The sequence below is a fragment of the Anser anser genome, assembly GCF_964211835.1.
Source record: "Anser anser genome assembly, chromosome: 5".
Classification (NCBI taxonomy): Eukaryota; Metazoa; Chordata; class Aves; order Anseriformes; family Anatidae; genus Anser; species Anser anser.
The window spans coordinates 43,075,299-43,091,071 of NC_139725.1; the positions used below are offsets into that span (position 1 = coordinate 43,075,299).

The 15,773-nt window shown below is 42.1% G+C and overlaps 1 protein-coding gene across 8 annotated transcripts in view; it reads left to right on the forward strand.

Annotated features, from left to right (window-relative positions):
• TTLL5 (tubulin tyrosine ligase like 5) overlaps positions 1-15,773 on the forward strand; it is a 128,528-nt gene that overhangs the window by 20,323 nt on the left and 92,432 nt on the right. For 7 of the 8 annotated variants that reach the window (XR_014585487.1, XM_083839744.1, XM_083839745.1 and 4 more), the window contains exons 9-14: positions 1,910-2,011; positions 2,153-2,244; positions 4,333-4,440; positions 13,168-13,249; positions 14,711-14,772; positions 15,560-15,651. Coding sequence is in view for 7 of the 8 variants with exons in the window: in XM_083839744.1 (XP_083695870.1) it covers positions 1,910-2,011; positions 2,153-2,244; positions 4,333-4,440; positions 13,168-13,249; positions 14,711-14,772; positions 15,560-15,651 (538 nt within the window). In the remaining variant the exon portion in view is untranslated. The remainder of the gene's footprint in view (positions 1-1,909; positions 2,012-2,152; positions 2,245-4,332; positions 4,441-13,167; positions 13,250-14,710; positions 14,773-15,559; positions 15,652-15,773) is intronic. The other variant, XM_083839742.1, reaches the window with a different exon arrangement.

Here is a 15,773-nt window from a genome sequence, read left to right on the forward strand (position 1 = left end):
CATGAACTGATCTGACTTGCCTGTGTCTACCCAATTTGTGGAGCAGACCAAGGAGAGTGGCCCGAACATGGAGTGAGCAGGCGATGAGCTTTCAGCTGCAGTATGTCCTTACACTGACAAAGGCTGATCATACTACTCCATGTTTAGAACGTAACTTTTGCACAAGATACAATTTTAAACACTTTAAACAGGTGTGGCTATCGGAAGAAACAGTCCTGCACTCTTCCTGGCTGCTGTTCCCCTTTTCCTGTTGACCTTTTCCTTTCCTGACACAGGTATGTGATCGGTTCCCTTCTGGCTATATAATATGAACTATATATAACAGAGGGGTAGCATGTGCAACTGTACTAGCAGTTGGATGTGGAAAGGTTTTTTCTTTCCCCCAGAAACTTGTTATTTCAGCATTCTTTTAACCTCTTCCTAAGGAGGTATGTTTTTGATAAGATTATTGTTTACATTGCTTCAATGCAATTTTTTGCCTTATTCCTGTGCTCATTCAGGGGCTCGTGCTGTCCATTGTATTCTGCTACCACAAACATTTCTGTACCTGTGCAAAAAACTGATTTGATTTGTTAAACAGCTGAGCACAAAAAGGCTGTTTTTAGATGGCATGTCTGCAGTGGCAGACGCTCTTCTCTCTTGTGTCAGTATTGTGCAGGTAGAATGAAGGTGGGTAGTTGAGGAAAGAATATGGATAGTTTTAAGTCTATGGGGCCACTGAAAACAATTACTTATGAAATTACAACTTTCTTTGTAGCTGTACAGTAGACAGGATCTGGGTGCTGGTCTGCCTTTTTCCTTCTTTCACGTTCTTCTATCTCACACACTGTTCCCTCTGCCTCCTTACTGCCAACATAAAAGCAAAAAAATCAAAAAAAAATCCCTCCAACTCCTTACAAACCAAAATCTGGGCTATTTTTCAGTTGGATCAGTTCTTTGATTCATTTCAATGCAAACATCTTTGATGGCAATTTATGGCTTAGGGAGTGTTGATGGAGCACTAGGTTGCAGTACAGCTAATTAACACCTTTTAATCAGAAATTCACCGCTGATGTTGCCATAATAAACAGTCTAATTTAACTGTGGCATTGTTGGCTGTAACAGGGTTCAAACAGAGACTAGGTGAGCTTGTAGCAGTGGCTTGCTCCTGATTGCTCTCTTCCCTGCAGTCCCTTTGTCCTTTCCTCCTATACGAGTTAGATGACATCTTTGTGATACAGAAGGGTTGCACTGTCCCTGAGAATGACAACGCCCTGGAGCAGATGCTGTCTCATTGGACAAATTGGTCTGGCCTGCAGGTTCTGCCTGGTTTCCTGAATGCTTCTTGAGAAGGGATTGACGGCTGTAGGCTGTACAGTTGTCAGCGATAGAAATCTGTTCCCACAGCCAGCCTTTCCTAAGGCATCTGCGGAGTACACAAGGACTGAACTGTGCTTGTAAAAGACTTTGGGGAATATTGACTGTGGTACGCATATGTAGCAAGACAGCTCTATATGTGGGTGCTTTTCCAAGCACCAGTGGATCTTACATATTCATGGTAGGTCCTATTGTGAAATTGAAGGGCCTGTGACACTGTCAAAAACTTAAATGGCCTGTCTGGCCAGAATGCCTGAGGACCATAAATCTAAGCAGTCAGGAAAAAAATGTGCCTAATGTGAAGTGTATACTGTTAGGCCACAGAAACTCCAAGAGAACAAATGGAGCCCCCTGCTTTAAAACACTGAAAAGAGACTAAATGTGTCAGAGTGTGGCCCTGAACTGTATTTGTGTGAGAAGTGGTTGCATTTGAAGTCGCGTTCCATGCATCCTTTCCCTAGCTGTTGCAGTCAAACAGTCCATGTAGTAGGTCATATTTAGCAAGGATGTCGCTCATTCCAGAAACACTATAAATCTTTATCCCTCTTTACAGGTTTGCAACTGTGAGGTATGACCAGGCATCCAAGAACATTAAAAACCAGTTTATGCATCTGACCAACTACAGTGTCAACAAGAAGAGTGGAGATTACGTCAGGTACTTGGCTGGAAAGTGGAACTTCGTCTCTAGAGGCTGGGTTAATTTACCTAACTTGGTCTGAAGTTGGTACCAGCCCCCAGGGGTAAGACTTGTAAAAGATAAGACTTGGTGTAAACTTGCTTCTTTTGCTTCTTTTAGCTGTGATGATCCTGAAGTAGAGGATTATGGAAACAAGTGGAGCATGAGTGCAATGCTGAGGTACTTAAAACAGGAGGGGAGAGACACTGCAGGTCAGTAGAGATCATGTTGTTTTATTCCTTTATTGGATTTAATCATCCCACTAGTGTGAATCCTAAGAAGTCAGGGAAGAGTCACAGTGAGTCCCATTTAGCATCAGAGCAGGGTGGAGGGAAGCATTGTTCCTTACAGCGTACTCTCTAGAGCTGTGCAATTATTCTCTATCCTCAGAGATGAGTCCTATCCCCAGAGATAAGGCCTATCCCCTTCCCTTTTGCAAATAATATTCTGAATTTTTCTTGGGGTGTGTTTCTTAATATTTTTACCTACATTTCCCGTTTCTTAAGGTCATCCCATTCCTTCTAAAAGCTTCCCTCCCTCTGCTGCTCCCATGGCCTGTTCAGTCCGATGAGTGACCAACCTCTGGAGAACTGTGCCAGTTTGAATGACTCTTGGATGTGGTGTCATCTTTCCATGGCTCAGGTTTTTGCTGAGTGTTTTCATTTCAGTCTGTGTTTCATACAAAATTGCTCCCTCTTCCCCACCTTTGCCAGGTCTGCTGGGAGTAAATGCATATGCAGAGCAGAATCCAGGTATATCCTTTAAGGGATAAATTACCTGTGATACTGAGCTGTCAGTTACACTACTGATAGCAGCTGAGCCCATCCTGCAATTGTTGCCAGGGAACACATAAATGACGGAGGAAGGGGTTTGAATCTGGCTTTCAGGTGGAAGTAGACGTTTTCCCCATCATGTGTATGCATGGCTGGCCAATTACTTGTACCATACGTTTTTAGTCAGCTCTGTAGATATAACTATTAATATTGATAAATCCTGTTCCCTTACCCCTCAAGTATAAGACGTGCGCTCATAGGTAAACTGCTGAGCAATGCAAGGAGGTTGCCCTGTAACTGTCTGTCACAAGGCTTCTTGCACCTTTCTCTGATGCATCTGGTTCTGGTCATATGGAGGCAGAATGCTGGCTGGAAAGTGCTGGCCCCGTCTGACTGGCGAGTTTTTTGTGCTCTGGGATGTTTATGTGCACTTAGACGTTCCCATGTTGTGTTGCTTCCACTTAGTCTTCCTCTGGCACAGAAGTTCGCATCTGAATTTGCTTGCATGATCCTTTGTAATTATTCAGGCCCCTGCATGTCATCAGCTGAACATGAAAAATAGTAATTGTATGCCTAAATCGAACTCTCTAGTTAAGTGGTTTGTACTAGATGTTCTCTGGGACAGGGATTACCAAAGGTTTGCGTGGGTTTGCTGAGGTTTTGGTGTGTTTGCTTGTGTTGCCTTTGAGGGGTGGGAGAGGCTGCGCTATCATCCTTACTAATTTTTCAGACTATGGCTCCAGTGTTTACTCACTCCCTCTTCCTCTCACTTTTCTATTGCTTGTCCTTGAAAACAGAAGCTAAGTGTGTTGTTCTTTCTATTGCATGACTCATCCCAAGCCCAGTGTGGGATCCAGGTCTATATCTAATGTGCATCTTTTCTTGCCTTTTGCTGCACGTCTCAGCTTCTTGTTCCTGAGCTCTGTTTAGGGGTTTATACAGGAGCCAGAGAGAGCTTCCTTACTGAAAATGGAAATTGTCTGTAGGTCAGCAGGACAGGAAGATACCGCCGATTACATCACTGATCATATCATTTTGAAATAATTTGTAAATCATGGTTTGGGAACAGCTGCTTTAGAGGAAGGTGCAACATCACAGAACAGTTATATCATGGAAGTCCACAAGAAAAAAAAAATTGTACTTCAGTGGCTGTGGCTTATACCCTGTAGTTTAAGGGCTCACCTCACTAGCACGCTCTTGTTTAATCCTTCCTAATACTCTGAGTGGGTGGTGATCAAACTCCAGCTGACTTGTGCTGATGTGCTTGCCACATGTTTCTGCTTACTTGCACTGTACTTATTTTCTTATCATACTCATTTGTGAGCACTTTTGCAGTAGGATATTTATGCATGTACATGTTCCTGCTTGCATGGATTTCCAAACAAACATTGCTTTATCATCCATAGGCTCTCATGTGCTTTGATTCACAAAGGTATCTGTCCATATACATATACTCATGCTTTTCTAGATATTGTGTGCTGCTTCACAATCTACTTTTTTTTTTCCCCCACCCTCCCCTCCTTGCAGCACTGATGGCCAATGTGGAAGACCTGATTATCAAGACTGTAGTTTCTGCTGAACTGGCCATTGCTACAGCTTGTAAGACTTTTCTTTCACATCGTGGCAGCTGCTTTGGTAAGGAACTAGGGACGTGTTTGTTGACTGGCTCTTGAGTTCTGTTTGAAACTTCCATCTTTCCAGTGCTACAGGGAGACTTGCATTTCCTATTGCAAGGAAGCCTGATTCTGTGTTTTTCTCAGTATAGGCTTCTGAGGTTGGAGGATGTTGAATCACAATTGCCCCTGTGCCAGCATCATTCATTAGAGTCCTGTGCTAGAAAAGGGGATGATGAAAAGGGACTTGAAAGGGAACTGGAGAAGTGCTGGAAGGTTGAAGTAACTGACCCACTAGTGTCCTCGCAAAGGTTGGCTGTGGATAATGAAATATCCCTTCAGAGCATTTCATACTGTGGGCAAGATGGCTCAATGTAGTTCTGAATTAGAGCCCTATGTGAGTCTGAGGGTTAAGGAAGAAATGTGTTATGCAGTTCCTGGAATGACAGTGGTGGTAATGCCTCTTGGGCTTGTACTTGTGTGACAGAACCGCATGGCGGCGTCAAAGCTTATTTCTGGCAGAAGCTGGATGCAGAGCTATGTGCTGGCAAAGGGATTTGAGAACTCGCTGGCAGCAGATGCTGGGAAGGGGTCCAGAAAGCAACGGCTGGTACCAGAGTGTGCCTTCTCCTGCTTTCCAGTGGCTGCTTCCCAACCTTCCCTAAAGAGGCCTCCTCCTGCTCTTAGCTGCCCTCCGCTCACGTGGAAGCACGGACAAGGGAGGAGTCTTGGGGCAGGGGAAAAGAGTCTAGAATGTGTTTCGGTCATTGCTTAAACCAAAGACCAAGCTTTGCTTAGGCTATTCCGTGTTTGGGTGTTGGGACTTCTGTTTAAACTAGCTGTGACAGGTAAATCAATTTGTGTGGTCTTTGTGTTGCACTTGGGTGTTTATAGCCGTACGGCCTGCTACACTGACATAACTGCTGTCCTCTTTGGAGTCCCTGGGCTGATGAGTCATGGTCAAGTACCAAGGAGGGCCCATGGCTGATCAGTTACCTGCCAAATCAGCTACCTCTCAGTCCTTAGCTTCTCCTCAGTGACTCTGCCTTTGTTCGAAGTTGGAGAACTGTAGTGTACATGGGGGCTTGAGTTAGATGAGCTCTTTAGTGAAGTAATAGTTTAGCAGCTACTCCAGAAATATCAACAACTGGATTAAAAACAAAAACAAAAAAAGTCCCTCTTAGCTGCCTCTTTTTTCATTCTCCCATTTTCCTCTCTGTTGTGTCTCTAGATTCCACTGAGCTGCGTATGTGGAAACTAATGTTCCTCATGTACTTTCTGCTGGGCCTGGCTCTGAGGTTATCCCACTTCCTGCTGCCTCCCCAGGGCTGCACTAACCACCCTCTCAGATGCTCCCCCACAAATAAACTGTTTTGTTCCATTTGTTTCAGTGTAAACATAAATTAAGAGCTTCCCAGGAAAGAGAGCTTAAGCAGGAGCCATACTGCTTCCCTAGGGAGCCTGAGGCATTCCCAGAGCTCTGTGCTTTTTGCCACCTTCCCCCACAATGAAGTGGTGGTTCTTATCCCAAGGTTTTGAACTGCCCTTGTCATGCAGGATGGCTCCTTCTTCATCCCTTTGTCCTGTTCTGATGCCACTTTTAACCCTGTTGCAAAACAATAAAGAAGGCAATTTTTCTAGTCAAAATGGCTGAGTTCATAGCTGTTAACATGAGGAAGAAAACTGGGAATGAAGATTTGAAGGCAGCATGCGGAGGCTCCCAGGAGCCTTTTTCTTCATTCTAGGCTGTGAACAATGAAGCTGCATGTGTGTCCTGAGAGAGATTGATCACTTACAGAATATCTCAGACTTCTGAAACATGTTTCTGAGGTTCAGATACAGAAGTAGCTTTTATTTGAAAAGGTTATAGAAAAACATGAGTAACTTAATGTGTGTTCTGTTGTAGTCTTTATCATGCTGTTGTGGGAGATAGGACTACAGCACAATTACCACCTTCTTACTAAAAATTAAATCAGAAATACTTAAGTTGTTTAGATTAGACTGTCAACTTTATTTCTGTAACAGTTTAGATCTGTCATTGTGCTTCATTCCTTTCCCAAGTAAACTTTTTTTACGTAGTATACATTTCTTTTAGATTTGAGGGAAGAGACTCCATTACATGGCTTCCTCATGTTCTAAAACAAGACTGGTGAGACTGTCTGTATGGTTCCAGCTACCCATGCTTGCCTAGAAAGTGAGAGTGGTAGGTCAGAATGATTCTTTTTCTAATGTTAAAGTGTGGTACTGCTGAAAATTTGTGGAAAGATTGTAGTGAGTCCCCTTTTGGTTATGCAATGTTAGCTGTTTACTGCATTTTAGTAATAATTGATTCTCAAAGGACTTGTGATGCTCAGTAGCTTTGTTCTTTGGAAGCGCATCACAAAGTGTAAGTACCATGTGCTTTTGTTGCAAGCTTGTTCGTGCATTGATAATAGCAATGTGAACTCAGGTCTTTATTTTTTTTCCCTTTGATTAGCCAATAATTCCTCATTTAAAATTAAGCTGCAAGTAAATATACTTAACCGGTAGTTCCAGAGGAGGGCATGCTGCAGCACTCTGAATCAGTGCATCATCCTAAAACTGGTCACCAGTTAAGTTGTTGGTTGCTGCTAGAGCCTTCTTTAAGAGAAGCTGGATTTTGCACTGACTTTGAAAAACATGACATCTTGGTGTGAACAGGAGGTGCAATGGGGCTACATACACCCAAGCTGACCAAAGACTGCGTTGTTCTCTCCTGGAGCAGGCACTTCTGGGTGGGCTGGAAAAGGCAGTGAGGACTGCTTTCAGACAGTCTGAAAACTCTCTCCATACAATAGTTTAGTGGTAGGTGGAATGAAGGCAACTGGGTGCAGCATTTATTTATGCCAGCATCTGGTGTAGTACCACTTTGTGTACTCACTGAAACATGAGCCTGGAGAAGCAATACATTAAGTCCTCTGTTTCACTCCCTGCTCTAGCCAACCCAACGGTGACACCACTGAGCTCTTCAATCAAGAAGGCATGGCAGGCTAGGATAATATGCATGTTTCTTGATCCCACCAAGGCATTACTGAGCATCCAGCTTAACTGCTTCTTTGTCTTAAGGATGAAATTGGCCAGGCTTATGCTACTAATCTATATGAAAATGGTATAGAGCAGATAAACTATTGTACTACTTGTGTGGTGTTGACCTGGAGCTAAACACTTAAAAAGTCTTAATTTGTATCTAATCACCAGTCTTCAACCATCTACATTACTGCTCTTTGTGAACACTTAATTTTCCTAGTAGTAGCAGTCGACCTGTTTGGGATAATGGTAGTCTTTTGTAGTATTGAGCAGTGTTGGCCTGCTCCATAAAGAATTTTGAAGGATACAAAAAATGTGCGATTAAGGGTTTTCTGCACTGACTTGTTTGACATGATTATAGGAGTGTCCCAGCTTGGAGACTTAGGCCAGCCTTACATATACCACACACGTTTTCATCTATGAAACCAGAATAAGATATGTCAAACTAATAGCAGAACAAGTGTTCCCCACACTTAATCGTTTTTGCAAAGCTTAATCCATTCAACTTAGCTCCTTACTGTCAGTCCGTGCTCTAAAACTGGTGTGTAAAGATGCCAGCGTGAATCTGAATAAGATTGTCCTCTGAGTCTTCTGGCTCCCATCAGATTCAGAAGTGCTGTACCTTTCTGAACAGGTCTCCTGATGATTGTAACGTGCCAAGGTAGTTTTTGTTAATATATGTATATCTTCAGATTTGACTGAAACAGTCAGCTGAATGTGAACAGTAAGAAGAGTTTGTGGGATAGGTCTTCTAGTGATACCTCCTGTAGAAGCTAGTATCTATCCCTGCACTGTTTTCCTTACTTGTCACTTCAAAGCCCTAAATGGTACCTAACTGATGGATTTAGCACCCAGAGCTCAGCTGAAAGTCAGAATCCCTGCTGCCACAGGAGTTTTTGGTTCCTTTAGGAAACTGTTCTCAGCTTGCTAGCACCAGTTTCTTTAACCTCTTTTCTTAGGGCACTGTATCAGAAGTAGGAGGAATGAACTCTTCCAAAAACAGTAATAAAGAAATGACCAGCACCGTCAACTTTTCATGATCAGTGGACTTGTTACTGAAGTCTGAATCAACACTATGCTCTCATTCCATCTTTTACTGTCATTGGGTTTTGCAGTGACGTTAAGGTCTTCTGCAGATAGCAAAGAATATGGAAGTGAGGTCTCCTGCATTGCTGGGGCTAAGGTTAATGGAGTTCGGAGTCTGAAGTTGGAAATCAGAAGAACCTGTGTTAGTAAAGTCAGGAAATATGCTCTATTTTTTCTTCACTTCAGGTATCTATGGAGTCAGTTGTCTTTATTTTGATCTACCTGCTACTACCTTTTCCTAACTTGGCGACCCAAATTTGTTGAAGAATAGGAAGTAACATATCAACTCTTCCATTCCTCAGTGACATAAGGGAAGTTAAGTGGTGTCATGAGGTGGTTATTGGGGTGCTAACCTCTTCACTGACTATGATTTCACATACTGAGTTGAAAAACATTCTTCATGGAGGATAATTCATTTACCCCGTAAGATTAGCACTATAAAGGCAGCCCAGTTTACACCAAGACTTGCGTTCTTTGTTTTTTTAACTGTGAAGATTGCCTTTTTAGCTTTTCTGACCCCAGAGTGGAAGGATGATTCTGATTCTGCCTTGGTATAAATAATGAGCCCAACTGTGGTCTTTTCTTCACCAAAGTAGTGGTTTGTGTAGGCACCCTCAAATTAGTTCACTTTTGAAGACTTCAGGATTTTATTGGAAATGTGACTATGTCCTTCAGGCGTCAGTAGAAGGAAGAAAGGTTGCAAAGCCTTTTCATAACCAATGAACTTTCTCTAATCACCTGTCATGGAGAAACTGTCTCTAAGTGAGGTAATTGCACCTTTAGACAAGCTAGTACGACAGACTAGCAGGTTCTGTCTGCATGTTATGTGAAGCAGAAAAGAACACCAAGATGTGGTATAGTTGTTTCCCCTCTTGTTGGATCCTTTCTTCTAATGTTAACACTGAGATAAAGCCTACCTTAGTTAAAAGAAAGTTCTCTGAAGAAGGGAGTTAAAGAACCTGTATTATTTGGAATGCAAGGCAAATTCCTGCACCAATACTTTCCCCAGAACACTGTCCAGAAGAGAGGCTTCGCTCTACTATCACTTGGTGTGAGACACCGTGACCTTTTGCTTACCAAAGCCTAAACTGTTATGCTGCCCTCTTGTAGAATAACAGGAGTGCTTGAGGACCTGGTGGTGATAGGTCCCAACATGCAGACTTTTTATGGTGCTGTAGCTGTTAAGATGTACAGTCGAAGCAGGTACTGTACCATCACTAGGTAAAGCAATCTCTGTGAGTCCATTGACTCATGTACAAAATACTTAGCAGTTTCTGAAGCCTCAAGTAGAGTGGAAAAAATGAAGACTGGAATTCCAGTGGCACAGGTGTAGTTCCTTGCACTTAAGAGTTTATTGCTCAAAATGAGATGGTCTGTTTTTGTCGCAAAAGCAGAAAAGTTGCATAGTGTGCAACTTTTTTCAGTGTGTATGTGTCAATTCATAACCTCAGGTTGCCTCCATTCAGTTGCAGAAAACCTCCTCTGCAATAAAGCTGCTGCTTTTTCCCTAGTGGACAAGCTGAGAACAAAGACTAAAATTACAGTGACCTTCTAGCAACTGAGCTTATTCTATGCAAAATCATGGAAACATTGTTTGCACTATAAGCTATTTCTTGTGAGTTAGTTGCTAGATTTATGGAGAATAGCAGATTCTTTGGGAATATTTTCTAAAAAGGATTTCCATTGCAGTCTCTTACAGGACTATAAGCCAAACTTGGAACACGAGGTAATTTATTAGAACCAAGAAGCTTGAGGCAACATCTCAAACCTTCCTCTTATTCTTAAATAATGACATTGGTTTAAAATAAATAAAAATCTCTGGCTGAGCTGTTGTTGTTAGACTTTAGTCTAACACTAGCACTTCTCTTGGGAGGATTGTGAAGCTCTGTCAGCAGTGACTTGTCTTTATGGGAGCGGGAGGGCAGAGGCTGTTCCTGCTGAGTCTTGGCAATAGCCAATACCTCCTGATATAATTTCAATCTCCTTAGCAAACTGCAGGGGTGAAACATACTTTTGTGGATCACAGTAGCAAGAGAAGGGGAGCAAGGGAAGGCACAGTAGAAACTTGCTATCTTAGTTTCTTCTGTTCTCCTGTTAAGAACAGTAGTGGTGCAAGATGGGTTGTTGTACACCTACTGTTGCTGCAGCCTGAGGCACACGTTTCTGTTTTGTCCACTCTGTTTTCTTCATCCTCTCTACAAAGGGAAGTAGCAGCCTTGCTGAAGCTGGTAATTGCAGATGGTATACTTCTGGTCTTTGCTATGCTCATGTGATTCTACATTTTTGTACTGCCTACACATAACCTTGATTTTCATGATTTTTTCTTTATTTTATTTTGTACAAATGGCAGTGGAGTTTTATAGTAGGAGGATGCTACTTCTGCATTTAATCTAGGTAGAGCATTTTCCACATGTGGAGGAGGGCCAAGGAAAGATTATTAGGATAATTGAAAACACAGGTAATTAATCTTCTTCTTGTGCTGTAGTATCCAAGTCAGACTTGAAAACTTTTTATGCTATGCCTTGTATGGGAACCCGCGGGGCTTGATTCAGTTGCCAGAACATGGATGATGCATAACTGCTGATGCTCTGAGGTAGCGCAGACATCTGTCTAGGTGCTGAAGATATGATTTAGGATACAGGGGAGACTTGAGCCATTGTGGAGTGGTGGTGGAGTATTGCAGAAAACCCTAAGGTGTTGTGGGTGGTATTAGGTACCTGTGTTTAGCAATGGAATTGAGTGGAGAGGGATGCCCTGAAGAACCTACCTTCCTAATAAACAACGCAGTCACAAGGGAATGGAGCACTAGCAACGTGGTCAGGACCAGCCAAGGTCAAGAGGTATCCAATATGTATTTGTAAAAGTGCATGGAGTAAGTGAGCAATTAGGACTACTGGGGTGGGAAAGAGGGAGGCTTAAAGAGCAAGTGGTTTGGAAGAGGGAGATAAGTGTGGGAGGATGACAAATACAGAGGAGCCAAATTATTAGCAGAGGTCCTCTGAGGGTCAGAAAGGGGGGAATGGCCAGCAGCAAAAGAAGCAGAAGGTAGTCAAAACAAAATGCTCTGCTTCCTGACTGGGCTTGGGAGGCAGCAGCCTGGCAGCTGCCACAGGCCCACTCATTGCTTCTCTGCCCTGGGCATGAGATTCCTGTCCACTGGAGTTTGCTGTGCAGTAAGAGTCACAGGTCTTCACTAAATCTGGGATTGTCTTTTGAAATAACATATTAAAAGCACCAGAGGTTTCTCTTGGTTGAAATGCTTTCTTAATGTTTACTCTTATAATCCCAACCTCCTTCTTTTTCCTACAGTGCAACCTTCCCAGTCTGGGGAGCAAGAGAGCCAAATGTAGATTCAGCCTCATTTCTTTGGAGTGAACCAACTCCTTAACTCTCTGTTGTTTTGCTTCCCGCTCACTGTCTGGCTACAGGGTCTAGAAGAGTGAGCAGGCAACACTCACAAATCCTGCTGCCATTTCCTCCCCTTCCAAGTCCCCCCTGCAGCTCATTAACTTTCCATCATAAGCTCCATGAACTCTCATACAGCTGTCTGCTTAGGAAGATCTTGTCAAGCAGTCCAGCTCCCTGGAGCCAGCGTGAACGTCAGGCAGGCGACAAAAGGCCAGGGCCAGAATTCAGGGGAAGCAGCACAGCAAAGAAATTCTTCAGCTTTCACTTCAGGCACTAGGGAACTGCTTGATTCCATGGAAATCCTTCTTCTCTGCCAATACCCTGTTCTATGGTGTTTTGAAAAAATGTGCATAAGTTGCCCTCGTGGTCATTAACTGTATTTCTTAATGTTGGAAGAGAGAATTGCATTAATGCCAACTTCTGATTTACAGTTGTCTTTGTGTAGCATCCTTCTTGCAACTGTATCCAAACTAGAGAGAACGTGTGTATAGAGTGAAGCAGTAAAATCAGTCTTGGAATGGGAAGCTGGCTTCAGTCTGGCCTGTGTTAAGCAGAACACATCTAGCAGATGTAATATGTTATGAAGGAGCGAGACATTTTAGAAGCTAAGGAAAGAATATTTTTATAGTGACTTGCTGCAAAGTGGCAAACTGTCAATAAGATAAAGAGCTGTGGGAGGTTTTCCATGTCGATGGAACTGCAGAGAACACCCTTGTATTCTTGTGAGGATATTGCAGAAAAACATACAGGAATAATTGGAAAGAAACTGATGTTGAAGGCCATAATTTTCTATAGCTGACTGGAACAACAAATACATGGATTAGAAAGCAAAAGGAGAATGAAGTTCTGTTGTTTCCAGGATCCAACGAAAAAAGCAGAGTGGACTGCTGTGCTTGTGTAAATTCTACGTGGAAAAAAGTTCTGCATGAGCTGAAGTTTGTGGATGGCAAAGACTTTTTTTTCTATATGATATTTCCCTAGATTCATTTTCTGCTTCTCTCTTTTCCCCACAAGCAGAATATATTTAATCTGAATTCTGAGGGAGTGAAACTTCCCGCTTGTGGAATGCTGTTTATTCAGCCCTAGAGAGTTCACTGGGTTTCACATGCATGATGTAGATAGAAATGACCTGATAGAGACTAATGTTGGACTTTACCTGGATGTTTAAAGGTGCTGGAAGGTAAATTTCCAATGTTTGCTGTGTTTTCAGAGCTGTATGGTTTTGATGTCCTTATTGATGATACTCTCAAGCCCTGGTTGCTGGAAGTGAACCTATCCCCATCATTGGCCTGGTAAGTGATCTCTAGGTTAATATGAGGCTGGAACTGTTGCTGGAGATAGTTGTCCTTGAAACTTGTTGCCCCCATGTGAGGGCATGATTTCATGAGGCCTGCAGAGTATTTGTTCCACTGCTAAGAGCTGACAGGACAGTCCTTTGCTTTTCCCTTTGCAGAAATAAACTCATTGCAGCAAAAGGCTTTGAAAGAACCCAGTTGGGATTCCATTTTCTTTTTAATTATTTCTCCTCTACAGTCCATCATCATTGTTAACACTTCTTAATCTCCCATCATAGACAAATTTTGAAACTCTCCAGACTATTGTGTGGGGTTTCCATCTGCTTGGCTAAGTAGAAGCTTTAAGGTTTAGGAGTCAAAGCAGAGTTCAGGCATTATGTGTGACTTGCGTATGCAGATATATTCTTGGGCTCAATTTTTTGATCTAGTACTCTTTAGTTAAAATCCATAACATGAATGCAGTCTTGGCCCTTACTCTGACCTTCAATACCCTAATAAAGCTTGGTATTTATTTTAGTAGATCTCCAGCCACGTAAGTAATATGCGTGTTCCTGGAATTAGCCATATCTGACACTCCTCTTGGGTTTGCCCCCCCCCCCCATCTTTCTTTATCCTGCATAGAAATTTCTTCAACACACTGTTCATCACCCTTGTTTCCACAGTACCCGTTTGGTTTTCAGGTGCAACTAGAATGTTTATACAACATTTAATTAACGTGTTTGTTGGTCTGTGCTTATATATGTACATACTGGATTATTTGCATTCTTTACCACTTAAAACTCTCCAACTCATGCACACGTCCTTTGCTCTGCTTTGTTATGATTGCCAGCCTTTTTGTCCCAGTTGTTGGCATCTTTCACTGTGTAGTAGAAAATAGATGATTTCTCTGCTCCCAAGGAATCCAACTTTGCCTGTTTCACCTGAATTTTATTTATGTTTCTAGTGGAAAAATTATGGATGTGTTTTACCCGACCTCACTGTCTGATCTCTTCATATCTGTCACTTTCCCGAACCATTTTTTCCCATTTATTAGAGTTAATCCATCTGTTTTCATGATTTTACATGGAAAAGGCATCAGTAATTATGTTTTTTAAGAATTCTAAGAATTATTTGAAAAACAGAAACCTTTCCTCTATTAAACGCAGTGTAGATACATTCAGAGAATGTTTCTGGCCAAGCAGAGGTAAAACAAGGCTGTATGTTTCTGCATTAGGAGACAAAAGCTGTAAAAAAGTTATAAAATCAACAGATGCAATGTCTATAAACAGACATACACAAATCTGTTGCTGCTTGGTATTTACATATATGTGTGTGAATCACCTAGACTTCCTCCCATGTTGATTATGACAATGTTAAGGACCAATGCAAAGCAAATATGGATTTTTGGTTACTGGTATGTTCCTCTCATTTAATACCAGACAAATAATTCCTCTTGTTCTTTATTGCATGTGCGGATAGTGATGCTCCTTTGGACCTGAAGATCAAAGCTAGCATGCTCTCAGATATGTTCACCCTTGTAGGTGAGTGTAACAAAAAGCTCCTTGAATCTTTCCAACATTTGAAACTAATAAAAGGTATGATCATGAGCATATGTTAGAAAGCAGTTGTACATTAGGTTATTACATGAGTATAATAAAGGAGAATTCCAGTTAAGGAGGAAAATTGCATTTAGCACTGGGAAGTTTATGTCAACATTTCAGCTTCAGTCTGTAAATAATCTCATTGTTTGTGATTTTAGGTGGTATTGAGTCTATACTTTCTGTATTTTAAGACGCAGCTCTTTGTCTTAAGCAAGTAACTTCTGCTTAATCCTCAGAATCAGTGTTTGTGCACTTTGAGGTTGAACATGTGGGTTCTGTTTATGCTTTGTAGAAGTGGAGTCAAGATTGTGAAAGCTGCATGACTTTCTAGGGCACACCACCTTTTAGGCATCTGTAGTACATCTTGGTTCAGTTACTTGAGCAACTTGCTCCTAATGATAAAAAAAAAAAAGAGATGGAATTGTCATCAAGTAGCCTGCATAGTTATTTGAGAAAAGGAGCCTATATCTGTGCTGCTATACAGTTACCCATCTTACTGATTTAAGCACTTGCTTTTAGAGCAAGATCCAATTTTATTCCGAAAATGTGTTCCAAAAGTGTGCAAAGTTTGGAATTAAATGACACTGGACATAAAAAAGAAAGGCATCCTTTTTGGTCCTTGGGCAGGGACAAGAAGGCTATGTATAGATTAAGATCAGAAATGCTGGGTGTGTGTTTCAGGACTTGCCTGTTTTATAAACTGTCATATGGCTCCTGATTCTCACAGGCTTTGTATGCCAGGATCCAGGCCAGCGGTCAGGCCGGGCCATTAATCATTCATCTGAATCTGGCAGGAGAAATCCGTACCAGAAGCTGCAGGTAAGTGACTTCAACAAGCCAGAGCTGAAGAGGGATAGCAGGAAAGTAATTCACATTGAATTTGGCTCAAAGGTGAGAAACTCAGTGAGTGAGGGGCCTACAAGAAAGAGGCTCTTTGTCAG